This window comes from Pseudonaja textilis, chromosome 4 (genome assembly GCF_049901715.1).
Source record: "Pseudonaja textilis isolate UNSWEBS1 chromosome 4, rPseTex1.2, whole genome shotgun sequence".
In the NCBI taxonomy this organism is placed as follows: Eukaryota; Metazoa; Chordata; class Lepidosauria; order Squamata; family Elapidae; genus Pseudonaja; species Pseudonaja textilis.
In genome coordinates, this window is record NC_141993.1 from 76,971,726 (window position 1) to 76,987,095 (window position 15,370).

The 15,370-nt window shown below is 38.7% G+C and overlaps 1 protein-coding gene across 1 annotated transcript in view; it reads right to left on the minus strand.

The window, feature by feature from the left end:
- SLC7A14 (solute carrier family 7 member 14) overlaps positions 1 to 15,370 on the minus strand; it is a 65,127-nt gene that overhangs the window by 14,218 nt on the left and 35,539 nt on the right. The window contains exons 3-4 of the mRNA XM_026705683.2: positions 6,137 to 6,373; positions 4,870 to 5,087 (exon numbers count right to left, since the gene is read on the minus strand). Coding sequence (XP_026561468.1) covers positions 4,870 to 5,087; positions 6,137 to 6,373 — 455 coding nt within the window. The remainder of the gene's footprint in view (positions 1 to 4,869; positions 5,088 to 6,136; positions 6,374 to 15,370) is intronic.

Consider the following 15,370-nt stretch of genomic DNA (forward strand, 5'->3'; position numbering starts at 1 on the left):
ATATCACCCTCCTGAGTAATTCCCTTTGGAGCACTTTCAATTTTGACAACTTAGGAAAGAAGTGTTGCCTTTTGGGTTTTCCTGAATGAAATTCAGATGTGGGCATCAGGGGAGGGTTCATTTGAAAATGAGCAGTAAAAGAGAAACACGTTTCTCTACATAACAGAAAGGAGAGGAAAACATTGAGGAGTGGAGGTAACTGAGGAGTGTGTATGTGAGTCAGGAAATTCCAGACCAGAAAGAGTTAATTTAATCTAAACCTGCCAATCTAGATAAAAGAGGGAGATGGCTTAACCTTGAAAATTCAAATTCTGAGCAACTAATGTGAAGCAGAAAGGTCATCCTCTCTCATAAGTGAGCTCTTAAAACTGGTCTAAGTTCCATTTTGCCTCAGGCCTTTGCTTTCCATCACAGGGTTGGAAAAATACAAAGATTACAACTATCTTTGTATTTTTACATGGGAGTGACTTAGCCTATTTTGTTGACACCAGTTCTATTTTGCTTCCCTCTATTATGTACGCATGTTCTTGAAATACTAATTATAAATTAAAGCCTGTAAGATTCATTTTCTCTTTCTCTTACTATCTTCAAGCATAAATTACTTCCTTGGTTCAAACATCTGCTCTTGCCAAGGTCTTGTCTTGATGTCTGAAGGCTGTTGGGAGTCAGAGCTGAAGCTCAACCTTGACAAGGCCCAAGTGGCTGTATTTGTACCATTCATGTCTGGAGATGTTCTCAGTCCTAAATGGCAGCACTTTCCCCCCTATGCATCGTTATACAAATTGGGAGTCTTTGGGCTCCTAGCTCCTGTTTTCAGGAACACAGGGCAGCTGTGGCCAGGAAATACTTTTCACAAATTTATCTAGTATAGGTAGTGTCCCCAAGGTGCTTTTTCAAGAGGCAACTGGACTTTCTGATTTTTCTTTGAAGATGTTTCACTTCTCATCCAAGAAGCTTCTTCAGCTCTGACTGGATGGTGGGGAATAGAAGGATTTATTATAAGTCCTTCCATTCCCCACCATCCAGTCAAGAGCTGAAGAAGCTTCTTGGATGAGAAGTAAAATGTCTTCAAAGAAAAACAAAGTCCAGTTGCCTGTTGAAAAAGGCACCTTTGGGACAACCATGACCTGGATGACTGAGATTCTCCACAGACATCTCATATAGGTATCCTCGACCTATGGCTATAATTGAGGACACAATTGCTGGTGTAAGTTATGATGGTCTTTAAACAGGTCACCCCATGACTGTGTCTGATTTTACAGATTTTTTGTGGTGTTTTTTAAGTGAGCATGGTGATTGCAAAGCAAACACTGTGGTCGTTAAGGGAACCTGTTGTTCATTATGGGATTTTTTTTTTAGGACACTGGAAGTGAATGCTAGTTGCCAACAAAAACATTATAAATCACAGCTGTGCGAGTGGGTACAAAATGTGTGCCAGTTGCCAAGTGTTCAAAATGTGGTCACGTGACTAATGGGGGCACGGCCTTTGGAACTTCAAATCCAGGGCATAAGTAACTTTCTGGAGTTTGTCATAACTTTGAACAGTTGCTAAAGCAATCAGTCATAAATCAAGGACTACCTGTATTTCAATTGCACTCATTTATGGTCAGCTTGCATTTGGATTATTGCAAATTATAAGCATGCCACAATATACCACTCTTACTCTTCTGCTTCGTGGCTCCTATGGTTACTAATAAATTTCCAAGTGTAATTCAAGATGGCATACAAGGCCCTTTATGGCATTGGGCCTAGTTACCTCAGGGATCATCTGTCTTTTGTAGTTTTGTTCATCCTTTACATACTGACAGAGTCATCTTGTTCCAGACCCCATACCTTAAATAGTATCACCTGACAAGACTCAAAGGGTGGACCTTCTCTTCCATAATCTCTGTCCCTTCAAATGATATTTCCTTACCACACCCCCAAGCTTTGTATGGCTCTCCCCCCAGGAGGACCTTGAGGTTATGAGGGGTAATGGATCCCTTGTGGGATATTTGTTAGAAGTTGTGTCATTTTCCTAGACATCCATTTTTTGTATTGTTTTTGTTGCATTGTCTGGAATGGTTTATATCAGGGGGTCTCCAACTCAAGGCCCGTGGGCCATCCGGGTTCTTAGTTCTGGCCTGTGGGGCCACCTTGGAAACAGCGAAGGACCAGCCCACGGGTCCCCTGCCAGTGAAAATGGAGCTCAGGAGGGCCATGTGAGGCCCTCCCTGGCTTCATTTTTGCTGGTAGAGGGTTGCAGGAGGCCATCGCAGCCACAAAGGGAGCTTGCAAGGGTTGCGTGTGGCCCTCCTGAGTTCTGTTTTGGCTGGCAGGAGTTACAGGAGGCCATCACAGCCGAAAATGGAGCACAGGAGCCCATTTTTGCTGGCAGAGCACTCAGGCCCCCACAGGTGTCCCCAACATGAGTGACACCAAGTTGGCCATGCTCCCCACCCCTCCACAAGGACAAACACAACACTGATGCGGCCCTCAATGAAATCGAGTTTGACACCCCTGGTTTATATTGTCCACTACTCAGAATTGCGATGGAGTTAGCTAACCTATACATTTACTAAACACAGATAATCCTTGACTTGCAACAGTTCATTTAGTGACTGTTCAAAGTTACAACGGCACTGAAAAGGCGACTTATGATTGTTTTTCATACTTATGATCATGGCAGCCTCCTTCTAATGGTCACATGATCAACATTTAGATGCTTGTCAACTGACTCATAGTTATGACCGTTGCAGTGTCCTGGGATCATGTGATCAACTTTTGTAACCTTCTAATAAGCAAAGAGAATGGAGAAGCCGAATTCACTTAACAACCATGTTATAACAACTGCAGTATTCACTTAACAACTGTGGCAAGAAAGGTCATAAAATGGGGCAAAACTGACTTAGCAAAACCTACTTAGCAACAGAAATTTTGGGCTCAATTGTGGTCATACATTAAGGACTACCTGTACACAAATAAATTCCTATCATCCCCAAACTCTGGATGTATTAACCAAAGTTGGTAGGTTCTACAGTCCAAGCAATCTCTGGAAAGCAGTTACGGTCTTACTAGAAATGCTGTGAAACGTATTAAGGCTGTGGACCTCGCTGATAGAAGGAAGCGTTTTCATCTCCAAAGCTGCCACCTTTCCAGAGAATAAGGCACATGGGATGCTGCAGCTGCTAATTGAATCCCCATGGAGGCATGAACAGCACAACCACATAAAATCTAACAAACAGTTCTGAAAATCTACCTGTAGTTGAAATAAATGTTAAGTATTATTCCACAGCCCAATGTATTTTGGACTCAAATGTCCTTCAGGGCACTGGGCCCACAATACAGGTTCAAGCAGATGGCTTCTGAGCCCCAAGAGGTTAACTGAACATCACTATTTTTATTTTTGCAATCTGTTCTACATTGTCCTCTGTGTAATTTGAATTATTATGCTTTCTTATAACAAAATTGAAATAAATAGGTGGAAGAGAGGCTCTGTGGATATGGAGACAGGCATAGTTTGGATTGTGTTTTGTAAAATATTGCTTCTGTCTCATTATTGACAGGCTAAAGGTGTATAGCTATAAGATGAGATGGCAAATTTTGCAGTTCATCCTAGGACACCCTTAGGGCATTCTAGTATAAATTCAAGTTCAGCTACAAAATACTGTGATAGTTTAACCCTTTATATTTAGGTCTCCAAACTTGGAAACTTTAAGTCTTGTGGACTTCAACTCCCAAATTAGACTAATTTCTTCAGCAGTCTAATTTCTAGAGGAATTGCTTTTTAAAGAAATATATTGTTATTTATTGGGCAATTCAGACTCTAAGGAGAAGATTTGTTGACTAAATGTGGTCAGGGTGAATGACGCCTATACTCATTAATTCTCCAATTATATCAATTTTCAAAACAGAATTTGTTCTGCTTTGCGATTTTAAATAAATATCTATCCTAAAATTTGTTATTGTTGTCATGAGGATGTTGAACAAGGTTATGCACAATTTGCATATTTAGTGTATTTTATTCAGTTAATAGTATAAAGGTTTTTTTCTTATTTTTGCAAATACAAATTTGCAATCTGTTCTACATTGTCCTCTGTATAATTTGAATTAATATGCTTTCTTATAACAAACAAAACCCTAACATGTGTCATTTGGTGCATAAAAAGAAAAGATTTTGAATCAAGTTCGAATCTCAGTCATTTCACAAATGCTGTATCTTGCTACTTATATTGTTTACTCAGTATCCTAGTACGATTTATGTTGATTGCTTATTTAGTATCAATTACTATCACTAAGTGTTGTATCTAATGTTTTATGATGAATGTGTTTTTAAAATGACTATGATAATGATCTATCCCTATTGTTGTATGTACACTGAGAGCTTATGCACCAGAGACAAATTCCTTGTGTGTATCTAATCACACTTGGCCAATAAAGTCTATTCTATATGCCCACAGTTTTCTGGACAAAAATTACAAAATAATTTACTACGCTATTATGAGGGATGTTTTTCAAATTCCTACTTTTTCCATATACCTGGAATTTTCTGGTTGTCTCTCACTGATATACCAGCCAATAAGAATTCTCCTTAGATTCCAAATTCAGACAACTTAACTTTACATTAACATCTCAAAAGGACACCAGTTTTTATGGATCTTTCTAATGAAGAATGATGAGTTTTGTAGCAAACTGTATTTAAGTGGGTTATGGCATTTTCATCTAATCAAAATCACTGCTAATATACTGTCAACTACCTAGAGCAATTGGATGTGGAATTCTGGGATCTAAAGTTCACATAACCTAACATTACCAAGGTTGAGAAATGTTGTTCTGGGGCTCTATCGCCATTTCCCAATTCTATTAATTTGTCATAAAATGTTCACTTACCCCTGACCATCCAAACGGCAGGAACCGTCCCTCAGCCCAGTATTCTCCATTCACATAGGTAAATCCTGCAATCATGATGAAGATCCATACAGCCAAATTGATCACATTCAACACATTGTTCAGTCCTACTGAGTTTTTCACTCCCAAAGCAACTATGATAGTTACAATCACTGCAATAGCCAAAGCTAGTAGATCGGGGTAAGACTCTTCCCCTTTACCTGTGGAAAAAAAATGATAAAGGGATTCCAGAAATCTAAACAGAATTAATATAATGGCAGAGAAAATAACTTCTGAGAAGGTTTCTTTTTAGGCATGTACTCCCATGCTAGGCTGTGCTCGTTCATATTTAACAGGACAGCTATATGACAATGATATCACATAGTTATCTTCATAGCTTCTCTGTGTTTTTTTCTCATCTTTCTGTGGGACCATTAGAAAACTTAGAATATAGAATAACAGAGTTGGAAGGGACCTTGGAGGTCTTCTAGTCCAACCCCATGCTCAGGCAGGAAACCCTATACCACTTCAGACAAATGTTGTCCAATCTCTTCTTAGAAACTTCCAGTGTTGGAGCATTCACAACTTCTGGAGGCAAGTTGTTCCACTGATCAATTGTTCTAACTGTCAGAAAATTTCTCCTTCGTTCTAGGTTTCTTCTCTTCTTGTTTAGTTTTGATCCATTGCTTCTTGTCTTGCCCTCAGGTGCTTTGGAGAATAGCTTGACTCTCTCTTCTTTGTGGCAGCCCCTTTAGATATCGGAACACTACTATCATGTCACCCCTAGTCCTTCTTTTCATTAAACTTAAAAAAAAAACACCAGATGCCCAAACTCCAACTGTTCTTTAATGATTTTATTTTTCCAGAGGAAAGGACAGAAAAGTGATGCCCTTCCCATACCATGCGCAGAAGTGGGTCAGAGTAGAAATTGAGTCTTTCTCCAACACTGGTGATAGGCTAATATTTTTTCTGTTGTTACTGAAAAAGTCAAAAGACTATGTTGACAGGCACAGGTACACCCTGTGTGGGGTATACTTTCTGAATCCCAAACCTTGCCATCTGAAGCACCTGTCTCATTCTGCCCAGTAGTAGAACTGACCCTATATATTGCATATTAATTTGGGGTCTGCGAACATTGAAATGGAGTCCCTGGGATTATTAGCAACATCCTGGCATGTTTACTTTCCAGCAAGAATTCAGTTGCTTTTCAGAGTACAACTAGCATGATCGGGCATAAAAGAAAAATAGTTTACATTCAGGACATTCTCACCCAATCCATTCAAAGTTCCAACGCTGTCAATCATCCAGTGACTGATGGTGTGATTGGCCAGGGAGTCAAACATGCTACTGAGAGCACTGGCACCAGCTGCTGTACCAATCAGATATTCGAGGATTAGGTTCCATCCAATAAAAAAAGCCACAAACTCTCCCACCGTCACATAGCTGTAGGTATAGGCCGAGCCTGTTGTTTTTGGTACCCGTACCCCAAATTCAGCATAACAAACCCCTGAATGGAGACAAGAAATAGAGACAACCATCAATAATTAGAATGCAGATGGAATAAAGCAAACAAAACTCAAATCCTATCAAGTATCTTCAAATCGAAAATGTATATTGCAAAGCCATTAGATTTTTGGGATTTTGTATATGGCATTCTTAAATGAAGTTTTAAATTCTTGTAATGAAAAGGAGGTGATAATCACATATAGAGAGGATCAGTCAGGACTTTCTCATCTGAATCTGGGTTACTTTGAATGTAAATTCTGCTATTTTGCTATTCTTTCATATAACTGGAATGCTCCAGTAATGCAAGTGGGGTGAAGCAGTAGGATGAATTAAATTTTAAGGAGTTGGGGAGTATTATCTCCCAAACATATCTTCTGCACACAGTGGCAGATTAAGGCTCACTGGTACCCTAAGCACCAACAAATCTTGGTGCCCCTCTCCTTTGTACATACTGTACAAATGAAGCCAAGCTTAAGCTACATAAAAGTTTTTATAGTGCCCCCTTTGGGCCTGGTGCCTTAAGCATGTGCTTAGTCTGCTTAATGGTTAATACACCCCTGTCTGCACATCATCGGCCTGCAAATATGCCCCTGAATACATTTTACATTTAAAAGAACACGGGGTAATAAATAGCCATTTCTCATACAAAATAATGCCATAAATGTTTAAAGCGTGATGATTATGCTAAATTATGCTATATCTACTCTTCTGATAATACTCTCTACTGCCCCATTGCTCCCCAGATTAGTTTTTGGGAATTTTCTCCCACAATAAGATGGAATTGTAGCCATTTTATTTTACCCAGTTTTGCAATAAAGCCATTGAATGTATTAAATGGCGCAGATGTTAATGGTTCCTTATGATACAAGTCAAAGATCTGGTACATTTCAATCTCTTTTTAAATGTACTCTTGGAAACAACAGCTTTCAAAGGGATATTTGAGACTTTTATTCCTATCAATGGTGTTCAGGGACTTGGTGCCCCTCTCCTTTGTACATACTGTATAAATGAAGCCAAGCTTAAGCTACATAAAAGTTTAAAGCTACATAAAAGGGAGTTTGACAAAGAAAACAAAAGAAATGAAAAAAAAAAACCCCACCAATTCACACTAACCCTCACCCGCAGCTGACTCTTCAAACTCTGGCTTGCATATAAAGTAATATTCAAAGCTGATTAAAAATGCATGCTGTCTACAAATGCAAGAGAGGAACAATGTCTGAAAGATTTATGAAACAGATGCCATGGGTGTTCAGTTCCAGGCTTGGTCTTGTTCTGACTCAAAATGAAGTTGGCTACTAACTTTTGCCTGTGGGGAAATAAGGTTTAATGAAATGTGTACCTTATCTGGGTTATATGATCTAAACAGGATTAGATCTGGTTGGTGCACTTGGAAGACTATAAAAAAAATTGTAGAACTGTAGGTTAAAGTTTTTTTTTGGGGGGGGGGAATTGGGAAAAAAGAAGAAAGAAACCCATGGGAGTAAGGTTACCAAGCTCCTTCTCCAATGTTGCTGAAAACATTGTGTAGATGATGCAGTTATTAAAATTGAGTGCTCATTAAGAAGAAACTAACTAGCTGGTTATAGTTTTTGTATGAAACATTTGCATACAAGCAGTCCTCAACTTATGACCACCATTGAGTCCAAAATTTCTGTTGCTAAGACAGTTGCTTAAGTGAGTTTCATGTAGGAGATGATTAGGGTGAGCCTAAGGGAGGGGTCAAATGCATCATCAGCCATGAATCCCTTCACATCCACAACAGATCTAAGTCCAGCCCACCGTGAATTCCTTATCTACCACCAAGTTGTTCTGACCTTTAGTAGTTCAGGTTCTTACAGAGAGCTTAAGCTTACAATTAATCTTTATAACCATTTTGAACTGCTTGGATCTCCTGATTTGCCTGGTGCATTTTGCCCCATTTTAGGACCTTTCTTGCCAAGAATTGTTAAGTGAATCGCTGCAGTAGTTAAGTTAGTAACACGTTTGTTGAGTGAATCTGGCTTCTCCATTGACTTTGCTCATCAGAAGATCTCAAAGGATGACCACAAGATCCCAGGATATTGAAACTGTCCTAAATACAGTAATGCCAAGTGGCCAAATTTTGATCACATGGCCATAAAGATGCTGCAACTGTCATAAGTGTGAAAAAATGGTCATAAGTCACTTTTTTCAGCGCTGTGGTAATTCTGAATAATCGCTAAATGAATTGTTGTAAGTCGAGGACTATCTGTAACCTTCTCTTCCTCCAAAGTTCTGTTCCAAAAGGCACAAGAAATGGGCTCCAGGAGAAAATCCATGCCTGTTCAATGTCAACTCATAAAGAATTTCTAGGTCTGTTTTCGAGTTGCCATATGCAGGAGGGTGGGGGAAACCAGAAGTACATTCCACGCATATCTCACAAAGATTGTAGCTACACTACTGGATCCTCTGCCCATGAAAATCCTTCATTGGAGAATCTGATTGATGACACACCCAGGGAGGAGGGAGGAAACAGGGTCACAGGTGACCGTAAATCACATATGTCAAAGTTGGCTTCAACTGACATGTTGCTCCTAATAAATCTTTTGGATTCTTTTGATTTGAGGCTCATGATTTAATTAGGGCAAACGCCAGAACCCTGATATTCAATCCTTTTGGAAAGGCACCCTGAAAGGAAAGCTGAAAAGACCTTTCATCTCACCCAACAATTACTCAAAGCCCATAGGTTGCACAAGAAATGAATAAGTAATTAAACTAATTTACCAGATACATATAAATAGAGATCAAATCAATGCATTCCACTTGAAAGCATCAGACCCAACACATATTTTAATAAATACTTGGCATCTGGAAGATGTTGACCATTTTGGACTAATTTTGTGCATGTACAATTAAAGGTGTTGATATCATTTCCATCACCTTTACTAACAATGCGCATGGCCATAAAAGTGGAAAGACCTGAGAAGCTTTTGGTCAAAAATTCAAGCCAGCAGAAGTAACAGAACAGAAACATTTTCCTCTCTGTCACCCAAAAAATAAATAAATAAAATAAAATAAATGCGAGGAGGCTGCCCTAGAAAAGTAGCTTTTGAGCAGAGATCTAAAATTAGTAAGAGGCATGACATCATGTGAGCCTAAGACAAATGAAAAAAAAATTAAAGCAGATTTCCACTGGATGCCTTCAGATGTTAATTTAAAAATTGAATCATGAGTCCATTAGAAGCAGGCAGGAACAAGACAGAGCTGGAGGCCCTGCTGTGATCAGGGTAGAAAGAAGAGAAGGAGAAAACAAGGCAGTCCTTCTTAATGTCCCCTTTCCATATCTGTCATTCACCTACAATGGCCAGGGTCACAAATCTTTTCAGCCGGTAGCCACCAGCCATAAATGCCATTCAACAAATAGCAACACTTCTACAAAGAGGTCCAAAAAACTAGACTGAAATAACAGGGGAAAAGAAAAAAAATGTTTTGTAGTATCCAATCTGGGTCGGTCACTGGAACCAAAGGTTTAGTCTTCTGAGTTTTCAGACTTGCGCTGGAGTCCACCCTCAGGGAATTTTTCTCTAGCAATGTGCTGTGTGTGGTATTTATATGGGGACTGTCTATGTGTGGCTTTTTAGTAGTTGGAGTGTTGATGGCTGGCTATTGACTGTTGTTTCCTTGTGCTGCCAAGTCCTTTCCTCCTAAGTACCCGAGAAGCAGTCAACATTCCTGTTGACTGTTGAGTGGCCCCTTTCCCAGGCTTCAATCACTTCCTCGGCTGTTTTTGTGCCTACTCATCCAACAATCTTGTAAAATTGAAATTATGTCCTTATTCATTGCAATGTGAGGCTACTAATGATTTTGGGTCTCTTTGTCTGACAGCTTGCTTGTGTTCTTGCAGTCTGATGGTTAGCTCCCCTGTCTGTCCTATATACTCACAGGGGCAATCCATGCAGGTGTTGGAAGAAATATCCAGGTCCAGTTCCAAGCCGGGAGAAAGGCATTGGAGACAAAATGAGGGCTGGAGGCTGATTGGAAAGAGGATCCATGTATGGATGAAGCAGAAGCACATGGGTGGTTCTGGGCAGCTGACCACATGGAGTTGAGAGTGAGGGGTATTTATATCTTCTCGTGGGCTTTGAACTTGAGCTTCCTGTTCCTGTTCAAGAACATGTATTCTATTGGCTGTTGTAGAGGTCATAGCTGGCTCTATAGGTTGTCTGAGCCAAGCTCAATCTGTTGATGCAATGAAAGGGCTTGTTGGGCAATTCCTATTGTGCCTGAGGGCTAAACCTACCTTTGTTCAGACCTTGCTGCAGGGAATTTGCTTACAAATAGAGCTACCTAGATCTCAATAAGCCCTTTATCTCTTAAATGCTGACATCTGCTGAGGACCATCAAGAAAGGTGGAGGCTGCTTTCTGTCTCCAAGAGCATGTTTCTCAATTTCTCATCCAGGGAAATATAATATTCTGCCTTTTTCATATTTCTCAAAATATTTCATTCTTCTAGGAGAGGGGTGGGTGCTAACTTTCTACACAGGAGATCTAGTAGATTACACTGGAAGTATCTCCTACCTCCAAGCAATCTTTGCAATGAATAATTTACCATATAAAGAATAGCTCAAAGCATACACTCTGCTAGAGAGAAGTTCCCTGAGGATGGGCTCCAACACCAATCTGAAAGCTCGGAAGAACGAACCTCTGGTCCTGGTAACCAATCCAGACTAGATTCTGCAACACTATCCTGGGACATGTTGCCTTCATTTGTGAAAAATTCTGTTGTCTATTACTAAGAAGCCAAATTAACAATTATGTTTAGAGAAGGTGCTATTTATTTAAAACAATTATCTTCTAAAACAGCAAAAATATGCTTTGACCTCCCTTGGAAGATGTCTAGTTTTCCTCTTTCCCCCCTTGATGTGTAAAACAGTAGATCTATACATTCTGATACCTGGAGGCCTGGCATTATCTGCAAGAAATCCAATTATTCTGCAACCAAGTCATTTGGTATGTGAAAATAATACAGCTGTTGATTATTGGTTTATTTAGCATTCATGTGGGCCGTGAAGGTTTCTTCCATTTTATTAAAAAACAGCAGAGCTTTCAACAAGAGGCTCTAATGTGACTCTGCAATGTTCTTTCGAATTAGGAGCAGATTTGCTCAATTTGGCGTAATTCTTTTTTCTTTTTTAACAAAATCAAAACAGACCCTTAGATCAATTGGTTGGAAATGGAAATCGGACCATTTAAATTCTTTTCCTGTCTCAAATAATAAGCAATAACAAAACATGGCTGGTATGATAATCAATGTTATAATATTTGGGAACAATAAACACAGCTGTGTATTTCTTTTCTTTTTTTATCGAGCTGGCTATAATTTTAAAAAGCCCTGGCTCTTTAGCTCCTTAAAGCATTTTTTTCCCATTTTTCGCCCCCTGGTTCTATATGCATCTAAAATTACACCTTAGTTGGCAAAAGGTGCTTTACTGAATATTGGTCATAACATCTTATCATGCAGCTGTGTTCCAAATGTTAGAGTTTATTTATATTTCTTCCACTCTTAGAGCCACTTGTCCACATTTTTTCAGTTTCTTTCCTCTGCAAGATCCATCTTAGACAAACTACAAAGTGGGAAGATAGGGACTTCCATTTCCATCCACATTTGTCAGCTATTAAAGGAACACGTGGCTTAGCCAATTTCTTTAGATGGGGCACTTGCTATTTTATAGTTTATCTTGTGCATTGCATGTATGCATAAATAAACCCCCGCAGTTTACAGTATTTTCCAGCAGTTCCCTTCAATCTGATGAAAGAGGATTTAACTGAAATTAATTTACGTAACATCTTCCCTGGTTGAATGCTGATTAATACAATACAATATTAATGGATGTTATATGTATATGTGTTAATCTTTTTTTTCCAAGACATTTTTTTTTCTTTTCAATGTCTTGCTTGTGGTGTTTCTCCCCCAAATTTTTTTTTTTAATATTTTGGGCTTTTGTATTTTAACTTTCCTTGAATACACTAAATATTATTGCAAAAAGAGAAATTAATTCAATAGGGCCAGGCTACATACAGAGCTGCCTTTTTTTAGTTATATTTTTTATTCATTCATCAGACCGAGCAGAGACAGCATGTCCTGCTCAATTAAAAAATGTCATCTTGTTGGACCCACGAAACGTATCTTCTCTGTAGAAGGTGCTTGATATATTTTATGACTGTCATTCATCTGAGGCACCTGGGTTATTGTTGGATTTCTGGATTCTCAAAAACTTTTAAAAGAAGGAAAAAAACAAAAGGGGTGGGATCTGGAAAAAGGGAGGAGACTACCTGGAAGTGAAAGGAATTAACAGTGAAACTTTAACAAGATTCCTAAAAGATACATTTTAACTGAAACTTTGTAACAAGATAAGAGAACCACAGGAAGAGAAAGTGGAAAAAAGAAGCAAGAAGAAACAGTTTTGGATTATTTGGATTACTTGGTGATTTTTGGATTTTTGGCTATTGGATCTAAAGGACTAAAATTAATCAGGTGGTTGTTTAAAAGTTTTTAAAATGGTATCACTTTTGGAAGAATTGAGAATTGAACAAGAAGGAAGAGGTTCTTTTGGCTTTGTATTTCAATTTTTAGAAATGGAGATCCTGAACTATGAGAAACAAGAAGAAATGCCTGTAGAACAAGAAGGGCAGGACAAAGAAGAAGCCATCTTCAATGTATTTCTATGTGGGGAAAAGAAAGGAAAGAGGGGGAAAAGAGTGAAAAATTTAAGATCCGGAAAAACAACCCCCAAAAAGAATAGTTTGAAAAGTAATTATAACATTAGGAAGAAACAGAAGAGAGGATTACAGAAGAGAGAATCAGAATTAGAGAGAGAAGGGGTCAAAAAGGGAAGGGAGAAGAAGAGGGAGAAGAGGGAAAGGAAAAGAAATTATAAAGGACAGAACCAGGATATAGAAAAACGGGAAAAATGTAAAAGACACAGAGATAATGGGTGAAAACTTAATTGAAAGGGGGATTCTGCAAGGGTACATAAGATAGTATTGTTATATTAGAAATAGAAATGAACTTTGAAAATATGAAACAAGTGTGATTAAAATGACATATAAAATACTCATTGTAATGTGATGGAATGTTTAATAAATAAATGAAATAAAGAGAATGAAATTAGGAAAGGAGGGGAACATTTTAATTATTATAAATGTGTTATAAAAATTTAAGTGAAGAGGAATATGAAAGAAACATGAAAAAATTATGGAAATATTATAAGTGTTCCTAGAAGTATGATATCCTATTGAAAAGGAGTGCTGAAGATGTCACAGATTATAACTAACATTAATGATAGAGCTGAATTGGAATAGAATAAGTATTTTACTTATTATTGTTATATATATATATTCTCTTTAAAAACTTAGTGCGTATTTTAAGAATGCACCAAGCAGAATTCGACTGGAAGTTATGTGTTATATTGAATGTTATAATTGTAAAGGCATAAATTGAAGTTTAAATAAGAGTTGAATGGATAAAAATTAAAAGATACAAAGATGTCATAGTCCAATTAGTAACTACAGGGGAAAATTTTGTTTAATGAGAAAAGAAAATATGAAATTGAACCAGTTCAGACAAAAGTATAAATATGATGACTAGAAAGGTATTGAAACTTAGAAAAAGATATATATAATTGAATTTAGAAAGGAATGAGATAATTAAAAGTAAGATTGAGAAAACTGAGGGAAGGGAAAAATTATTGAGAAAATGTTAAAATAGTAATAAGATATGGAATAGAACACAAAGATGAATATGAAATTGAATTTGTGTCTGTATGGAGAAGTGATAACCTGGGACCATGCTATTCTCAAAAAAAGAAATTTTACTTGTATTATGTTTTGTGAAAACCCAAATAAAATTTTTATTAAAAAAGAAAAAAGAAAGAAAGAGAAAAAGCAAATGCACTGCCTGCAACTGGCTCCTTTTTGCAATTCCGTGTCCTTCGTGGGCAGGTCAGCGCCAGCCAGGGTCCCCTTCGTCTTGGCTCAGGCGAGAGAGAAAAATGAGAAAATGATGGAGGGAGAGAATGAGAGAGAGGAAAGAGAGAAACAAATGAGAGAGAGAGAGAGAGAGAGAAGGGGAAGAGGGACACAGAAATGAGAGAGCGCTGGAGGGAGAGAATGAGAAAGGGGGAAAAGAGGGAAACAAATGAGAGAGAGAAGGAAGAGAAAGAAAGAAAAGAAAGAAACAGGGAGAGGAAGAAGAAAAAAACGAAGAGGGAGAGAAAAAGAAATGAGAGAGAGAGAGAGAAAAAAGGGGAGAAAAAGAAAGAGAAATGGGAAAATGATGGAGGGAGAGAATGAAACAGAGGGAAATGAGAGATGGGGAAAGAAAGGAAGAAAGAAAAGAAAGAAAAGAAAAAGAACAAAGAGAGGGAAAGGGGGTGGAAAAAGAGAAAAACAGAAATGAGAGGGAGGGAGGGAGGGGGAGAGAGAGACAGGGAGAGAGAGGGAGAGGTGGGGAGAGAGACCCATTTCCCACAGAAAACACCAGGAGCAACAAAACCCTGGGTAGGCGTGGCTGGGGGGGTGTCATGTGACTGGGTGGGAGTGGCTTTGAGTTGGCCATGCCAACCCAGCCACTCCCACCCATGCAGTCATTAGGGCAGACAGCCCCTTGCTAAAAAAATTTGAAGCCCACCCCTGACTCTACCTGTTGGACCACCAATTAGTGACTGACCACGGATTTAGACTCCAGTTTAGGTGGCCAAGTATCTTAGACACCATTGGATTGAAATTTGGCAATGTTGTGGATGTTTCAGGGGCCACCACACAGAAGTTCAATATATTGGTTCCCCCCCCCCCCAGACCTCTGGAGGTTGGGTTGATCAACTTTTCCTTTGGTTTCTGGAGATCAGATAGACTGGTTTGGCCCTAGCCCTCTGGAGCAGAGGTTTCCAACCTTGGCAACTTTCAGACTTGTGGACTGCAGCTCTCAGTAGCTAAGGTTGGAGACCACTGCTCTGGAGGACAAATAGACCACTCCCATCA